General features: G+C 42.4%; 2 protein-coding genes across 4 annotated transcripts in view; one reads left to right on the forward strand and one right to left on the reverse strand.

Moving 5' to 3' along the window:
* The window catches only part of tert (telomerase reverse transcriptase), a 14,298-nt gene extending 5,695 nt beyond the window's left edge, over positions 1-8,603 (reverse strand). For both annotated transcript variants that reach the window (XR_014917574.1, XM_085446358.1), the window contains exons 1-13: positions 8,319-8,603; positions 6,398-7,673; positions 6,121-6,310; positions 5,874-6,027; positions 5,616-5,783; positions 5,318-5,479; positions 4,264-4,365; positions 4,093-4,178; positions 3,895-4,011; positions 3,680-3,751; positions 3,199-3,387; positions 2,840-2,966; positions 593-654 (exon numbers count right to left, since the gene is read on the reverse strand). Coding sequence is in view for 1 of the 2 variants with exons in the window: in XM_085446358.1 (XP_085302484.1) it covers positions 593-654; positions 2,840-2,966; positions 3,199-3,387; positions 3,680-3,751; positions 3,895-4,011; positions 4,093-4,178; positions 4,264-4,365; positions 5,318-5,479; positions 5,616-5,783; positions 5,874-6,027; positions 6,121-6,310; positions 6,398-7,673; positions 8,319-8,534 (2,921 nt within the window). In the remaining variant the exon portion in view is untranslated. The remainder of the gene's footprint in view (positions 1-592; positions 655-2,839; positions 2,967-3,198; positions 3,388-3,679; positions 3,752-3,894; positions 4,012-4,092; positions 4,179-4,263; positions 4,366-5,317; positions 5,480-5,615; positions 5,784-5,873; positions 6,028-6,120; positions 6,311-6,397; positions 7,674-8,318) is intronic.
* Positions 8,604-9,146: 543 nt separating this feature from the next.
* Positions 9,147-17,438, forward strand: rbbp4 (retinoblastoma binding protein 4). Of its 2 annotated transcripts, none has more exons than XM_085445955.1 (12): positions 9,147-9,464; positions 10,777-10,927; positions 11,034-11,179; positions 11,275-11,448; positions 11,694-11,809; positions 14,178-14,338; positions 14,438-14,564; positions 14,745-14,822; positions 15,591-15,667; positions 15,797-15,854; positions 15,938-16,048; positions 16,237-17,438. In XM_085445955.1, exons 1-12 carry the CDS (start codon positions 9,446-9,448, stop codon positions 16,297-16,299), a joined length of 1,281 nt encoding a protein of 426 aa, XP_085302081.1. In that variant the 5' UTR covers positions 9,147-9,445; the 3' UTR covers positions 16,300-17,438. The 2 variants fall into 2 exon arrangements, with proteins under 2 accessions (XP_085302081.1, XP_085302082.1); XM_085445956.1 differs by having other exon boundaries at positions 9,159-9,469.
* Positions 17,439-18,370: the final 932 nt, after the last annotated feature.

The raw sequence follows: 18,370 nt of genomic DNA on the forward strand, positions 1-18,370 counted from the left end.
TATTTTATCTTCACTTGCTGAATACGGGACAGACTTGACTGGGGGAAAGAAAGAGGGAAAGAGAAACAGCTGAGAAGAGGGACGGGGGAGAAGGGCAAAAAACAAAAAACAACTGAATGAGCAGAGAAAAAAAATGCATATATCGATCACCTGCTGAGAAAGAAAAAAGAAAACAAGCAGAAGAGAACAAGAGTAATAGAATAAACAACATCACAATGATGTATGGGAATATGACAGTAAATACTAAATGTTAAACATTATTGTGCAGCACATAAGATCAACAGAACACAGTGTGCTTTGAGGTAGGAGCCAAAAAGGGTGTAGTTTGTGTGTGAGAGCACCCTTGTGTACACCTGTGAGCATGGACGCGCTTGTTTTTTTTAAAAGGTTCCTTCATGTAATGATCTGCTAGAGAGTGTGGGGAGCCACGGGACAATTATTTCTAAGCTCGGTGCAGGTACTGATTAATATAACCCAGATTTTTACCCAACTTGAAGCGATTCATGTTGAAGGTTCCCAGTTTGTGTTTATTGTCCATGTATTTTGATGTTACAGGTGGGTAAATGCACCAATCTGACACTGACAACAGTACCTGTACGCATGCAGCAGCACCATCTTGTACATGTTCTTGTAGACCGCTTCAAGAGAATTAGTCTGAGGAGAAAAATTTATAGATTAATGTAACGGAAAGCAAGTAGTTTACTAACATACTGATACAAGATTTCTTCATTGATTGCTCAGGTCGGATTTTCCTGTTAGTCAAAACAGAAAGCAGCTCCAAACCCTGCTGCTCCCTCTGCCATGCTTTACAGCTGGGAATTGAATTTGATTGCTTTATGGTCACTTTGGTTTTTCCTCAAAAGTACAATTGTATAAAAAGATGGACATCGCCTCAGTGATATCGCACATTGGTTTTAGGCTGTGCATTTTGAAGGCCCAGTATTCGAGCTTTGACCTGTGCCGTCCTGTTCTGAGCCAAGTGTGACCAAATTTGAGTAAGAGGGAAGGAAAAAAAGAAAAAGAAAAAAAGAAACATGGCAGCGCAGCTTAGCTTGACAAAATTGCATTCGAACAAACCACAAGTCTTCTGGAACAATGTGCTTTAGACAGATGAGACCAGACTGGAGATTATTTTGAAAAGCAATAATCTCCAATTTGTTTGATAAAAACAGCACATCAGCACAAACACCTCATGCCAACGGTCAAACACGGTGTGGAGGGGTGATGATTTGGGCTTTTTTTTGCAGCCACAGGTCCCGGGTACCTTGCAGTCATTGGCTGTATCCCAATTAAGGGTCTGCAGCCTTAAAGGCCGCATTTTAAGGCCGATTATGTCACAGCGACGCGACGAAGGTTGTCCCAATTCGAAGGCTGCTCGAAATGCGGCCCTCAAATGCGTCCTTCATTTCCCTGAATTTTAAGGATGTGGCGGTGTAGACTTCGTGGCCCAACATATCCCAGAATGCATAGCGCGGCGCTGGGTGTGGATAATTTTGCCGAAAAAAAAACAGCGGATGACGGGCTATATTCCGTACTTGAACTATAAGTAAGTACTGAATATTATGTCACTTATTTATGTGCAAATGTTTAATAACGAAGAACACTAAAACATTACTGTTGGCCACATGTCGGCAAAGTTATGTGACGTTTGTACTAACTTGGTTTTAAAGCCTTTACTTTAAAATACACGCCGTCCAATAGCTGACCTTAATCCTACAGAGAATGATCAAAGCTCATGTAGAAACAAACAAACAAACAAATGAACAAAAGATTTTCTCCTTCATTTCTGTCAAACAAAGCTGTATGACACGTTTCCAGCTGTTAGTATCATGGTTGCTAGGCAACCTTGGCAGCACGACGGAGGCTAGACCATCCCATTTCACAAGCCTCACACTTCCGGCGTTAGCGGTCTTTAAGTACGCGGCCCTTGTGGGCCGTTAAGGCTGCGTACTTTTAGGCTGCAGACCCTGAATTGGGATACAGCCATTGAGACGATAAACTCCCGTGTATTACAAAGTACGCTAGGATCAAATGTGAGGGCATCTGCCTGAAAGCCAAAGCTTGGCTGAAACTGAGCCATGAAACAAGACAATGATCTCCAGGATGCCAGCTAATGTGCAACAGAATGGTCCAGTCGAACATCCAAGTCTTGAAAAAAAAAAAAAGAAAAGCTTTCTACCCTTTCATATCTGTGCAACACTTCTTCTGACATCCTGCAAAGTTGCCAGATCAATAAGATTGCTCTCACCAGCTAATCTTTCTTTCCAGTAGCCGACTTCGTGAGCAACCAGGCTTTTATTTTCAGTCAAAGCTGTACTACTCAAACTCTGAATATCATGTCATTAGTTTGAACACCTAAACCTGGCAGTATTACAACCTGTCAAATGTATCTAATAAGTACATGAAAAGTTCAACTAATTCTTTGCCATTAGTATAATTATATTGCATTTGTAGAAATTACTTTTTTAAAATCACCAGTCGGTCATTTTATTGGATATTTTGTTCAAGGACTCATTTACCTTGATTGGCATCTTTCTAGCTTGTACTTTTGACACAGACATTGGACATAGCATGCTGGTGATGCTTCAGTGTCTGTATAATATTAACATATACATTTCGTAGAAAGAATATATAGTTTAAAAATAGCTGATCAAAATATCTTAAGAAAGATGAGAAATGAGTCCAAGTTTCTCTTAACAGCATGTTTTGATCTGTGTACTCAGCTTTTGCCAAACTGCACCTTCCCATAATTGTCCACAATCATCAGATCTAAAAGAACGTGTCAATGTTTAACAGTTACGGCATTCTGAAACGTCTTAAAAATATTTTTGTTCCCGACCTTCAAGTCAAAGAACAGGGCATGACACTTGAGCCTGAGGATAGCCATTAGTTTCCTTTTCATCTGCTGTCCTGCAGAGTGGGATGAACCCAGAGTAAGGCTGTAGCGCAGAGACAGTCCAGCATAGCTGTGAAACAAGAAAAAAAGCAAGAAAATTTAAAAACAACAAAACATTCAGAACTACAGAGAGATTTTTGTTTGACCAGAGGATCATTCATCTATGCCAGAATTGGCTCACGTTTATGAGTAGGAACAAAGTTCAGCCATAAACTATAAAGCCTTGACAACAGGCCCAAGGAGACACCACAATATAACACAATAACTGTGCAGTATAATTACAGCTGGAATGGACCTTTCACCTGGAATAGTCTTTATAGACGTCCAGTGTGTGGGTGTCCAGCAGCAGTCCACACCAGGGGAAGAGGCAGCGAGGGGGCAGCATGCGAATGTCGGGACAGGAAGCCGCGCTTCCCGATACCTGAAAGTTCAAAACCACCTTCTGCGGGTTGACTGCCAGACCATACTGTGGCACTCCGGCCAGCAAGATCCTACACACAAAGAGCAAGCGGCATTATAAATGCACTAAAATAAGCAGCTTTGCATGATTTGCAGTTTGAAAAATAAATAAATACATGTAAAAACTCTCTATTTCTCTTATACTGAGACTTTGTGCAGCTCACCAGGTCATCCACTGTCTCAAGCAAGCTGTTCAGAATAACTATATATGTGGATGCATTTATTTGGGGTTATACAGAAAACTGCAAATCCCATTCCAGTCCCCTACTCCAAAATATATTGTGCAGTAACACAGAATATTTAAAACTGAACTGAAAGTAATACTTGAGAAAAGCTTGTGCTTCATGTTGGTCTGGTGTAATCAGAAGGAAGTCATCCACCAGTCTCATCAAACACCTGCAGGACACAAGGAGAGCAAAATAACAGCCACAGTGGACCAAATCAAGAGCTACAGCACAGAAAGAGTGCCCTCTTCTGCCCATGATGGGTAATATGTATACAAGCTGGAGCTGACTGAAATACAGCGAGGTCTAATGTACCCTTTGTGTCCTGGAATATCTTTAAACAGGAGATTCTCCATGTGGCCGTAGCAAAGGCAGCAGAGCAAACTAGATACAACCGATCCCTGAGGAATCCCCCGGAACTGACGGTACGTCCTGAAACATAAAGGGACAAAATAGACGTAACTGCCTTGATGACATCAAAATGTTTTAGAAAACGGTGTTCGAGAATCTTACTTTTTCCCATACTGAACAACACTCCCAGTTAGCATTTGGGTAAAGAACTGCAATGCCTCTCTGCCATGAAGATCTGAGCAAAAGTGCTGCAGCAAGGAAAAGTAATGCGTTCAGGACTTAAGCACACAATTTGCCCAGCCACAGCAAACCACGCGATGAAGCCAGAGTTACCTGTTCAACCAGGATGGCGTGATGAACTTTGCCTTTTCTCTGCAATGACGTCGAAAAGCCCTTCATGTTGGTGGATCCTATGTTATCCTCCAGGAAATCTGCCTGTGTTAACCAAAACAAAAAAAGACCGACTTTCACTCATAAATAATGTTTATATATGGTGGTTTTCACAGATTCTTCTTCTTAAATTGAGTTTAACTTAGTTTGATGGCCATGTCTGCCAAAGGGTTCAGCGACGTGTTTGTTGACCTGTGCGCTTAGATCAGGGTGTGGCACACATTAATTTCCATCGGTTAAAATTAATTGCCCACTGCTGATCTAGATGGTTGTGCTGGGTTATTTGTTGGTCATAATGTCAGTATAGCTGGAGTGACTTGGTTTAACCAGACATGTAACTATATTTATGATAGGGAACAGGCATACATACACTAACTCCTCCTAGATGCACGGATCAATCTGGATGAAACTCATTATATAAACTGGGTAAGGTCGCAGGATTATCAACATCTACATCGCTTATAACACTCTAATCCTTACAAATTACATATAATATGTCTAGCAGCTGAACTACAGCAACATTAAATGTATGCTGCAGGCATGTTGTTGTTCATAAATACATTTTGTTAAATAATTTTAGTACAGTGGCACTTTGAGAGTCACTGGAATGTGTTGTCAAGCATAACTGTGCCTGTGTTCATCTGACGGTGACACTGACAGTAAGTTACAGTGTCTAATAATCAGTCCGACTGACTAGTTTATATAATGAATATGTAGTTTGCACAGAAGAAGAAAAATATGGTTTTTTTAATTGATTTGATTGGTGCTTATGAGCAGCCCTTTTTGCAGTCGCACTGTACGTAGCGATATAATAAAAATAAAGAATAACATGTAAATTAAAATGTATGCGTTTTAATCCAACAAATACACCAGGCTAGCAGGTATAACACTAGTTTAAGTAATGTGATGTTAACTAATATTACCATAAATGTCATTTTTGGACTAATTAATACTATGTATGCTCTCAGATAAGCATGTTTGCAGATCGGATGGCTACCTGTCTGACAAAGGCCTTTTTCAGGCCTTCGTGTGAGTCTGCCCAGATCTTGGCATAGCGGCGGATGGTAAAGAGTTCATCGTGGACAGGTGACAGGGCTTGGCCAATCACCTCTATGAGTTTGTCATGCGGCAAACTCTCATAGGCTCCACTCACGTCCATCTTAAACAAAGAGGAAAAAGCTAAATTATGCATTACCTATACAATATGTCCATATTAGTGTGCTGAAATTTACAGCTGTATTATCCTTAAAATAAATTGAAAGTTCTCTGCCAAACTATTAAATGTAACAACTCACCTTAACAAAATAGAGGGGTTGTGGTTTTTCTTTCTGCGCTGGTGCCAAAGAGCACAAAACTTTGTGGATGTCAGTCATCCCCCACACTGTGGATCCCAGTAGTGATGGAGTGGCACGCACACAGGCCCGCAGCATATCCAGCAAGTCCCTGACACGACCTCGGTAGAGCTGTAGGGAGGACCAAAGAAAAGTTGAAAAACCAGCCCATGGACACAGGATGTAATAACAGACAAGTCTGAGGTAACTGTTGGTGCGTACCCTTGTTTTGGCATCTGCTCCTATGACTCGTGTGATAGGCCTCATGCCATCAGTCTTGGGAATGAAGCGAAGGCGGGAGATGACGGTGCCTTTGGGCAGGGATGCCACCTGAGCTGGAGTCAGCTCCTCCATCTGGCCTTTGGAAAGGTGACCTCTACATGAAAAGAAAATTTTGTTCCTTTTTTTTGGAAGTATGCCTCATGTCTGTATGTATGCTGGCTACTGTAGTAATGTTGTGTGAGTGTACCTGAAGGCCAATTCTTGCAGTTTGGTCCAGACTTCCTGCCTGTAGAACCTGATGGCGTTCTTCTGCCCAATACTCTCTGTTGCATAGAAACAGGCTCTCACAAGGCCTGTAACATATCCATCCAGAAGCCAAGCCAAGAACTGACCCAGGACCTGTGTCCGATACGCAAGCTCGCTGGGTGGAAAACGGCCTGCAGATGAGTTACATTAGTTAGGTCGGGCATGAAACACGAAGCCATGAAAAAAAAAAAAAAAAAGACCATTGGTGCTAACCTCACCTGTTTTACTCCTCTTCAACCAATCACAGTCATTCACCTTTATCTTCCACATCAGTTCAGCCAGTGAGAGCCTCTCAAACTTGCCACTTTGCAAGAAAGTCCTGACCCTGGCAAAGAAATGCAGCCGGTTTTGATCAGAGCCCCACAGTTCTTGTGGGATCACAGAAGAGAGGCATTCCCGGACAAACAGGTAAACCCTGTGCGGTGCACAGTGCTGAGGTAAGAGTGAGTTTAGTTCTCCCTGTCCTGCATTGCTCTCCTCCATTGATGGACATAACCTCTGTAGTATTCTGGTGTAGGGACATCTCCTGTGTTGTTGTAAGAGCTGCCTAAACAGGGGGACCAAGCCAAAGAACCGCTGGGAGAGTTTTTTAGGCTTCCTCTCTACTCCATTCAAATGCGCTAGTCCCTCGAAGAAGACTATTCTTACCAGATCTTGTCCTTGAAGCCTTCTGGATCCATGAGCAGTCTTCTTCCTCCTGTTAAGAAGAAAGCCACGCATGCCCCTGCCCCCATACAGGAATCCCAGGGTACGGATAAAACATTGCGAGGGTGGTAAAGGGGGGAAAATCCCTGTTCTCCAACTAGGACCACCCTCCAAGGGAAGTACAAATGTTGGCATTTCAACAGGCTGTTTGAAAGCTGTAGGTGGTGCTGATTCCACAGCCACGGCCTGTCCTTCCTTTTCAGAGCCAACTTGTTGGATCGCCTGTTGATGTTCTACAGATGCTACTCGCCTCCTCTTTCTTGAACAAACTGCCACCTCCTCCTCTTCTCCAGTTTCCCGTTTTCTTTTCCCTTTTGTCCCTCCTTTATTCCTTCTTTTCATCTTCTTGCTTGCAGGAGTCACAACTGTGCGTTTCTGTTTCAAACTCACTGACCCTCGACAGCTCTCAGTCTTGGTACGATTATGTTTCCTGACTCGCGGCTGGAGAAAAAACCCACAAGAGGCCGTGGTCATGGACACCCTGTCATAGACTGGAGGGCCGCACACCTGGAAAGCACACGAAGGAGGAACTGCCACAAACACAGAGCAGCTCTCCAGGAGATACTGCGTGATGTCTGTGCCCAGACGCGTTATGACTTTTTTCCACAGGTCACTGCCGTGGATGTAGGCAGCACTCTGTGTTACATCGCCTTGGAATTTGAGGAAATCTGCATCCCGATCCTCCTGAGCCAGCGTCTGAAAATTATACCCATGTGCCAAGACATTCCTTTTTCTTTTTCTTTTTAGAGTGTTGAGAACAAACGCCAGTAGTTCAGGCAGACTGCAGATCTGTGGAAAGTATGAATACATAAGAAGAGGCCATCTGCCATTAAGCTGTTAAATCTTGACGAAGGCAAACTCTTTGCTATATTAGCCCAGAGACAAAACAATAATCTGAGTTCTTTATTCTTCTATGTAATTAAAATTACTTCAAAGTTACAGCTTGCCTTACTAACTAGAGCCATTAAATCAAAGAGTCATGGCACTCGAAAGATCCTGAAATGAAATATCCCACGTATAACTTAGCACAGTGAAAACCCTTTCAGAGTATTATTCTGGGGCCCGCCCCGTGTCCTAGTGTAGAGCCGGACGAATATATCGGGCGATATTAACTATCTGTCATTATAACTGGATACATTTAAACATGTCTAATAAAGGAGAAAGGGGGGGGGGGGGGGGGTGCCCCAAAAGAAAAAAAGAGGACCTCGCTGAAGCTGAAATATCCTCCAGCAGCGCACATTTTACTCCCAGCTTAGTTTCAATGAGAAAAAAAAATATAGGAGTGTAACATGGTTTCCTGGCTTTAACATTATAACAGCATGGCAGGCAGAGTTAGCTACACCGCTTCAAACGTCCACAGAGGAGTGCGTGTCAACTCCTCAGGACTAACCTGGGAAATGTACATGTATACTTTTCAATAGGGCGAAACGTTACCTGTTTGCAGCTCGCTACCTTCTGTAGCTCCTTGTCAAAGCACACAAAAACACTCCTAACGAACGATTTGAAACGGTTTGTATCTGTCTGCTCAATGAGAGCTGCTTTCTGTCCCTCTCTGAACACGATGCTGTCCGAAAACTCCTCCAGTGTCTGCGTGTGCCGGTACAATAACCGAAGGATATCCAGCACACCGGACATATCAGTCGCAGACATACCGACTGTGTTCGGAGCACTTGGACAGAGGTTAGCTACTTTACAACTGGATTTAGCTATGTTTCACGTTTTAAGGGCCCGCGTCATGCTTAGCCTATGGGAAAGCGGTTTATTAGAGCCGGCCAATCAAAAGTTCTCATACTAAAGGGGGGAATTTACTGTTGACCAATGACAAACAGGTAAAGGCTTGTTGTCTTTTGGCACGAGTGTAGTGGAAAAAGTGACAGTATCACGTGCTATGAGAACTGCTCACCAGAGATCATTCATTCTGTCACCAGCATTATATGGGCACCACAGGCGGTTAAAGCGACATTTGTTTATGACCTTAAAATTACATTTTAATTATAAAAAAAAAAAAAAAAACCCGCAAACGAAGCCTTCAGAAGAACAACAACGATAAAGTTTTCTACCTGGTGTGCCTCTGCCAAAGTCCACAGAAATGCCAAGAAACACAATAAGCACACGGGTGGTGTTTACCTTCATAACGTCCAGTTTGTAACAGTATATTTTAGTAAGGATAACAATACATTAGTTTTCTCAGTATTCGTGTCTGGTGTGCGTGCTTTGACGTAAAAATAGTGTCATTGTTCCTATTTGCTATGGCTGGTGCTCTAGGTTGCCATCGAAATTACTTGCAGCTGCACCGGAGTCTGCGATAGCCACGCGCACAGGTGCTGCGCCGTAATTGGTGGGAAGACGCCCCTCTTTGTACTTAGCGCGCGAATGCACCCACGTCTCTCACAGTCGGCTGCTCGGTTAGCTAGTTCTTAGCGTGCCGTTGTACTCCCGTGGTTTAAACGGTACCGGGGGTCTGCAGGCACACCGGAGGACCAGCTTGGACGAGGCTCAAGGGGCTCTACACCTTAACCACACTTAAGCTTTCAGTTTTCTGTCAGCTACGTGGGAGAAACATGATGTCAGACAAGGAAGGTAGAGTGAGTACTTTAGTTGTCAGCAAAAAGAAACGATTCTGTTTGATGCCCCTCAGCTAGTTGTCAGGTTAGCTTAGGTGGCAGCTAGGGCAAGCTGCCCGTAGCTCTTGTGTTTTACTCTATAACAGTCAACACAAGCGGGGGTAATTTAAGAGTGTGAAGGTGAACTTTACTGATGTCAAAGCTCAGTTATTGTTTGGGCACAGTCTCTGAAAAGTTGGGGTAATTTGTGTGTGAATACCGGGCAGAGGTGAAGAAATGAGTTCACGTCTTATGGTAATGCTAACGCTGTAGCAAGGTGCGGGAACAATGAGAAGTTTCTCATAACACTGATAAATACCTAGGCCTTGTCACGTTAACAGTCAAATCACTTGATAGCGAAATTTGTTGACTGTAAAGACCAACTTTTAAAGGTTGTTGCCGATTCACCTGAATAATAAACTAGACTGGAGCCACAACACTGATGAACTTTACAGGAAGGGTCAGAGCAGACTCGACCTGCTGAGGCGGCTGAGGTCATTTGGAGTCCGGGGGGCGCTTTTAAAGACCTATGACTCTGTGGTGGCATCCGTCATTTTTTACAGTGTGGTATGTTGGAGCAGCAGTTTATCGGCAGCTGAGAGGAAGAGGTTGGATAAACTCATTAGGAGGGTCAGCTCTGTTCTGGGATGCACCCTGGACCCAGTACAGGTGGTTGGGGACAGAAGGACTCTGCCAAAATAACATCTCTGATGGACAGTCTCCCACCCCATGCATGTAAATGTTGCTTAACTGCAGAGCTCCTTCAGTGACAGACTGCTGCATCCTCGATGCATGAAGGAGCGCTTCTGCAGGTCCTTCCTCCCTGCAGCTGTCAGACTATACAATCAAAACCGCTCCCAACAAACATAGTGCAAGTGACAGCGCTGATGTAAACCTCTATTTTATCAACCGATTCACACTATAACCAGGGTTTGCCTCTTAACTTTATTTAATTTTATTTAATTTAATAATGGTACAGTACTCTGTTTTTGGTAACAATTGTCCTTGATGTAAATATGTAAAAATTGTGTATGTTTCTGTTCTGTGTCTTGTGTTTGTTTGTATATGTGTCTTTCTTGCTGCTGTTACACCCAAATTTCCCCTTGTGGGACAATTACAGGGTTATTCTATTCGATTAACTGTAACAGAAATAAATCTAGTATAAACTAACAGCTTGAGTTAGTGAAAGCTATGGATATATCTGACAGGTATTTGTACTTTTTATTTAGTTACAGTATTACTGTGTGACCAATTATCAATACTGGTTCTGTGACCACTTTGTCTTCCAGCTGGTGCTTTTGATGATGCGTTGGAGGAGAGGGTCATCAATGAAGAGTACAAGATCTGGAAGAAAAACACCCCCTTTCTTTACGACCTGGTTATGACCCATGCCTTAGAGTGGCCCAGCCTGACTGTTCAGTGGTTACCTGACGTCTCAAGGTGGAAGCGCTTACACATTTGACCAGTAATATATCTCAAACATGCAAGAAAGTGGTATTAATGCATTAAACCTTTTTTTTTTTTTTTTTTTTTTTCTCCCTACCAGGCCCGAGGGAAAGGATTACAGCGTACACAGGCTCATTTTGGGCACTCACACGTCTGATGAGCAGAATCACCTGGTTATTGCTAGCGTGCAGCTGCCCAATGATGATGCCCAGTTTGACACCTCGCACTACGACAGTGACAAAGGAGGTGGGTATATTGATAAAGAGAGAATGTATAATGCATTCACTTCATATTTTATATACTTACAGCTTGCAAACATATTTCTCTATATTTCCCTGAAGAGTTTGGAGGCTTTGGCTCAGTAAACGGCAAGATTGAGATTGAAATCAGGATCAATCACGAAGGAGAAGTGAACCGTGCCCGCTATATGCCCCAGAACCCCTGCATCATTGCCACTAAGACCCCCACCTCAGATGTGCTGGTGTTTGATTACACCAAGCATCCCTCAAAGCCAGGTGCAACAATCACACAAAGCACAACACACCGCTGAAGATGGCATGTTCTTGAGTACGTTATGAAAAACTGGATTGTGATTGGTAGCTTGCTGGTATTAAAACAATTATACAACTTCATCAAAACATAAATACTGGGCGTACAGAATCGCTAGTCAAAAACAAACTTGTCTGTTCAGTTCTTTTAGACTCGCACCTCTCTTCCAGTGTCTCTGAATTGACAGTTGATTTTATTATGTCGTCTTTAGATACTCCAGGAGTGTGTCGCCCTGATCTGCGTCTCAGAGGCCACAAGAAAGAAGGCTATGGTCTATCCTGGAATTCAAATCTGTCAGGAGCTCTTCTTAGTGCGTCAGATGATCACGTAAGAGGAAGTAGTTCTTGTTTTATGAAGAAATGGTGCTAAATATTTTTCTGTTTTTAATTTTTAGCAGCAGATATTTCCAACTAGGGCTATTTTACAGATTTGTTATATTAGTTTCAATCACTATATTTCCAGTACCATAAATAAAAGTAAACTGCTTTGCCAAAAAAGTCACACACACAGATATTTTGGTGGGCCGACTTCAGCCTTCATGACCGCTTGCATTCACTGTTTGGTTCCAATCCCTCGAGTTGTCTGTGTGACGTGCACATAGAAATGCTCGTAATTTAACTATTAAACTGCTCTCAGCTTTGTTCATTTGCAGCTTCTATTACTGTAGTTATCACAGAGCATTATTTCTACGATTAGGTTATTGAACTAGCATTTCTGATGCCAGCTGGTGAATTAAATCATTTACTCAGCTGATCCTTTACATCAGGGGTCTCAAACTCCAGTCCTCAAGGGCCGGTGTCCTGCAACTTTTCTACGTGTCCCTGTTGCAACACGCCTGAATACAATTAATTAAAGTCATTAGCAAGACTATGCAACTTTTAGACTGCATGCTGAGGTGGAAATTCAGCCGTTTGATTCATGTTACAGCAGCTTGTGAGTGAATGAACATGGTGCAATAAAAGTACTTTTAGAAGTTCATTTTTCCAAACACTTACATTTACTTAAATTTAGCATGCAGGTGAGTTCTATATTCTCGCTAATGAGCTACTAATTTTATTCAGGTGTGTTTGCAACAGGAACACCGGCCCTCAAGGGCTGTGTCCCAAGTAAGAGACTGCACGCTTGAAGTACGCGCACTACGTACGGTGCGTACTATAAGTACGAGAAGTGTGGAAGTGAGAGGCTTGTGAAATGGGAGGGTATACGCTTCGTCGTGCTGTTCAGGTTGCCTAGCAACCATGATACTAACCGCGAGACACGTTACATACAGCGTTGTTTGACAGAAATGAAGGAGAAAATGTTTTGTTAGTCATTCATTTTTGTCATGACATCACTTTGATTAGTTGAGTATCTGAGGCTGAGACCACGGGACTGTAAAACATGATTATTGGGCTTCATTTCTGTGCTGAACAGTCATTTAAGATTAGTTAGTAAATAACAATTAGTTAATGTTGTTCATGAGACTAAAGTCAACTCACTGTGGTGATGTAAATATAATATGGCCAATATTATAGTATTGTCAGAATATTATGAGATGTGTGTGTATATCGATCTATCTATCGATCGTCATATTCAGTACTTTTGACAGTTCACTCTTCGGCCGCTCCATCTTATTAGGGAAATTCCACATACATAAATGTAAATTTCAAAACTCAATCCCATCATTTAATTTGTTTTTGATTGAAATTGAATATTACTTAAACTCTCTTAAATTAACTTCCAATAAAAAAGGTTTATCATTGATTGAAATTCGTTCAGCAATGTTCAACGAATGAGCTGTCACAACTTTCAAATACAAAGTTGTTATGAAGTCTGTCACATCCCCCCCTTTTTTTTTTTTTATCCTTTATTTATCCTTCTTATTTCATTGTACTGTATATTGTTACTCTTATTTGCCTTGTATGTCTACTGTACAAACTGAACTGGAATGACTGACTGTTCGCTTTATGGTTTCAATAAAGTTTGGAAGAAAAAAAAAAAAACCTCTTCAGCCGCTCGCGTCTGCCGCATTTTGCGGCAAAATTATCCACACCCACCGCCGCGCTATGAATTGTGGGATATATGGGACCACGAATCGTGCACCGGACCACGCTTGATATTTGGGGAAATGGACGGCGCATTTGGAGTATGCATTTGAAGCACACTTCGAATTGGGACAGCCGTCGTCGCGTGGCGGTGACGTAACCGCACTTAAAATGCGTCCTTCAAGCGTGCAGTCTCTTACCGGTAATTGGGACACAGCCAAGGACTGGAGTTTGAGACCCATGCTTTACATCAGGGGTGGGCAATTCCAGGCCCCGAGGGCCGGTGTCCTGCAAGTTTTAGATCTCACCTTTGGTCAACACACCTGAATCACATGATTAGTTCATTACCAGGCCTCTGGAGAACTTCAGGAGCTAATTTAGCCATTTAAATCAGCTGTGTTGGTTCAAGGACTCATCTAAAACCTGCCCTCGAGACACCGGCCCTCGAGGCCTGGAGTTGCCCACCCCTGCTTTACATTCATAACTACAATGACTTCTGTCTAAATGTTTTTCCACAAATGCTGTCAGAAACTGACCTTAATGAAATGTCAGGAAGGTATTAAAAAATGTGCACTGCCAAAAACCTGCTGTTAACAATCATTTTCCAATTTGACTACGTTTTTACAAAACTGAAGTGCAAACATGAGGTTTGATGTGCTTTTGTCCCTTAGACAATCTGTCTGTGGGACATCAGTGCTGTTCCCAAGGAGGGCAGGATAGTAAATGCAAAGACGGTCTTTACCGGTCACAGTGCTGTGGTTGAAGACGTCTCTTGGCATCTGCTTCACGAGTCGCTCTTTGGATCTGTAGCAGACGACCAGAAGCTTATGATGTAAGGCTCTCAGTGAAATACCACGCGCAGGTGAAGCACACTTAGTTTTTTTCAAATGCAGCAAAAGGATGAGCGTCACCCTGTGTCTTGTCCTTTAAGTTGGGACACTCGTTCAAACAATACCTCCAATGCCAGCCATGCAGTGGAGGCCCACACAGCAGAGGTCAACTGTTTGTCATTTAACCCTTTCAGCGAGTTCATCGTTGCCACCGGCTCAGCAGACAAGGTGATATAATATTCCAACACTTTTTAATTGGTATTGTTTTATTAACAGCAGGACTTTTAACTGAGTGCATTTTGTAACTGTTGACTAAATAATCCTCATGGTATTGTTAGTTTTGTAACTGCAGTGTTGTTGCCGAAAATGTTGCAGGCATGTTTTAATCTATATCTGTGCCGCCCACAGACCGTGGCTCTTTGGGACTTGAGAAACCTGAAGCTAAAGCTACATTCCTTTGAGTCGCACAAAGATGAGATCTTTCAGGTAAGATGTTTCTTTATATGAATGAAATTGTACTGAAATAAGGACAGTATCTAGTGGTGCAGTGATATAATTTTGTATATTTTATACTGATTTAAATTTTAAAATAAAGCACTGAAATAAATCTTATGTAGTATATGCCTCTTTTGACTCAACCTGCTGCCTTCAGCCTGCAGCAGGTTTGGTAAATTTAAATATTAAAGTAAGTTAGCAGTCTGTCTAAATAATATATTTTAACTTCTGCAGCTTTTGTTTTTGTTTGTATCCTACAAACAAACTTCAGTGGCTGGGAGAAACTGGAAAAATGCTTTTCTTCACCTCTGAGCTCGTTGAGCAAACATGTTGGTTTGATCAAGTACTGCTGCTAGTTCTCTTACCTGTGAGGCTTTTAATCTCGATTACAATAAGACGCGTTGCTGTTGTGGACTGTAGAAAAACTCCACCCAAACTCACCGTCTTGGTCAGAGCACCGCTTCTTTGCTTTTTGCTGTGTAATGGCTCAGCTCGGCGTTAAACTACGACAGCAATGACTTTGCTGCTGATATCAGTGTTCTTGTTGAGAAAATAGTGGCTGTGTGGGTTTCAATATACACTTCTGCATTTTGATTATTATTAATATTCCTGATGATCATTCCGATGCAGATGCCAAGACGTTCTTGTAATTCCAAAGCAGTGAATCACACAGACAGTAACTCAAAGATTTACTTTTATGATGAATGAATGACCTGCGTTAATTGCTTTTCACCTTCAGCGCCTTAAATTCTGTTTTAGGTTCAGTGGTCACCTCATAATGAAACCGTATTAGCATCTAGTGGAACAGATCGCCGCCTCAATGTCTGGGATCTCAGGTACACAATTATTTGATAAGACCTTCTTAAAACAGATGGCTTTAAAGACTTAGTTGACCCCGGAAATGTGTGGCACAGTGTAGTGACATTGCCTTGTATAAAGTTTAACTCTCATTTCTTCTTCTGTAGTAAAATTGGCGAGGAGCAGTCTCCAGAAGATGCAGAGGACGGCCCGCCTGAGCTTCTGGTGAGACTCGCTGAAGTCTGTAGAAGTGTCGCCATCTTGCATTGATGTATGCCGAAACTTGAAGCTTCTCTTCTCTTTACTAGTTTATCCACGGAGGCCACACAGCCAAGATCTCTGACTTTTCCTGGAACCCCAATGAACCCTGGGTCACCTGTTCTGTGTCTGAGGACAACATTATGCAAGTGTGGCAAATGGTAAGACAGCTGTGACCACATGTTAGCTTTCAATCCCTCTGCCTTGTACCATACGATTTTTAATGCTTTTTGTGAGTGTGTTGTTCCATCTGCCAATTATTTTATTTATTTAGACATATTTTTACTAAAGGTTTTCTCACAGCTAATATTTTTGAGTCTGAATAACTGACACTGATTTGTCCGTGTAGGCTGAGAACATCTACAATGATGAAGAACCTGAGGGTACAATGGAAAGTGAAGCTACCGCGTAACACCTCCACGTGTCGTGTGCATTCACCTACAAGCCTGATCACAAATAGTTCCACTCAGCTACTCCGCCATCCTGCTCCGCTTCCATCGGGACACTAAATGCTAAGAACACAGTGTGACTAAATGTAGCGCTGGCTTGTTTTGGGACACTGAAAGTGACTCGTTTTAGTAACTTACTGCCTCAAGAATTTCACTTTTTTCATTTTTATTTCTTTATTGTTTTTTTCAATGCACTTATGTATAATCTGTATTTTTGTAATTAACTGGCTCTTCCTTGTACAATGCTATATTGTAAATGCTTTCTTTCCCTAATAAAGTGTTATTGAACAATTAAAAGTGATTATGTTACAACGTTAAGTAAAATGCCAGCTAGAATTTGACGCAGTCCACAGAACAGTGGCATTGAATGTGACTTTCTTGAAGTAACGTTCCTGAAATCTTGTTGCTCTGGTTTTTGTGGACTACAGATGATTATAGAAGAGAGATTTAGAAGGTACTGTTGTCATTTTCATCCTGTTATGTTTTTTGTTTTTTGTTTTTTTTACTGGAAATGACAAGCAATGACTTGTGATAGACAGGTTGTTGGTCTATGAGCACTGACTGCACTGGACACTCCTTTCTGACCCTTACAGTCACCCTAATTTATTAACAAAATGAACTTTGATTCTTTATGACCTCAAAATAGTAACTGAGTGTTAGCAGACTGTTTATCTGGACCATAAAGCAAAGGAGTAGAGGCCTAATTCCACACAGATAAAGCCAGAAGTCTTCAGAGTCATCGCCCTCTGCTGGCCATTTAAAGAAATGCAGGTTTTTGCTTTTCAGGGTGAAAAGTTACTGTATGGAGGGCCACAAGTGCCAAAATGAATGAAATAAATCCCTCATTAAACAATTAAACATGATTGATTAGTTTTTTAAAATGAAATGTCATTAATTAAAATCATAAAATTTTAAAGTGACATGAATAGATATTTAAGTTTATTTAAGCCATACATTTAATGACACTAAATTATTGATATATTATTTGATTCATTTTGGTACTCATGGTACAGCATAGTTTATTCTCCTTCAGCCACAAACGTTTTTTGCATGTTTAATATTTTGCATGTTTAACATCCACTATGCCTGTAATTCTGTGAAAATGAGGATTGTCTCCTTGTCAAACGTGAGCAGTCACAGTTTTTAATCATTTTAGTGAAAGAGTTGATGATGCTTCGTCACACTTTGCTCAGGCCTCTTTTGTGTTGTGATGTTTTGGTACTTTTTCCCGTCTCTGAGGCTTACTCACCCTGTTCGTCTGTGTCCCAGTGTTTAGTTCTTCAGGCACGTTGGCCTTATAAGTACAAGAAATTCAGTCTGCTCTTCAGAGACAGACATTAACTCATCAGTGGCACTTAGATTACAAAGAACACACTGCGTTTATTCATAACAAAAACTTTCCTACAAGCTGCAGTCTAGTTTATCTTTACAAAAAAAAAGATTGTCTTGGTTTTGTCCTATAACAGCATGTATGTTTATATGTGTTAAAGTGCACTGATCAAACCTTTAGTTTACTATGTTTCCTAAAACACAAGCTCATTTTGTGTGGGGACAGGCTTAGGGCGTCGGGGGGTTCCCCGGAGGCATCTTCCTTGGGGAGCTCAACCCGGGGTAGCGGTCACGTCCGGTTGGGGGCTCTGTTGGCTCTCAGGTGACTGTTTCCTCGCGGCTGCGTGCAGCGGGGCTAGGGGAGGGTCTGTGCTGACGGACGTGGGTTACTGACCTGGCAACCTGGCTGCCCCTGGGTGGGTCCGGGATGGGCGTGAGGTTCTGGGGGCGCTCCGTCTCTGGGCTGTGGCCCGGGCCGGGCCTCGGGGGCTTGGGTCCTGGTTGGTGTGTTGCCGGGGTTGTGGGCGGGTGGGTGCATGGGGGCCCGGCCCTGGAGCAGGGTGCCGCCGGTGCGTCGAGCCGCCTGGGGGGCTCTTCAACTGGTGGGGGGGATGGTCACATCTTGCAGGAGCTTTCTTCTCTTCAGGAACTCTCTGCAGGAGGGGGAGATACAGGAGAGGTGGAGGAAGATCTCAGCCTGGGCGT

The sequence above is a fragment of the Copadichromis virginalis genome, linkage group LG22 (genome assembly GCF_057382275.1).
Source record: "Copadichromis virginalis isolate Kocher_CV1m ecotype Utaka linkage group LG22, C_Virginalis_male_GT1.1, whole genome shotgun sequence".
Classification (NCBI taxonomy): Eukaryota; Metazoa; Chordata; class Actinopteri; order Cichliformes; family Cichlidae; genus Copadichromis; species Copadichromis virginalis.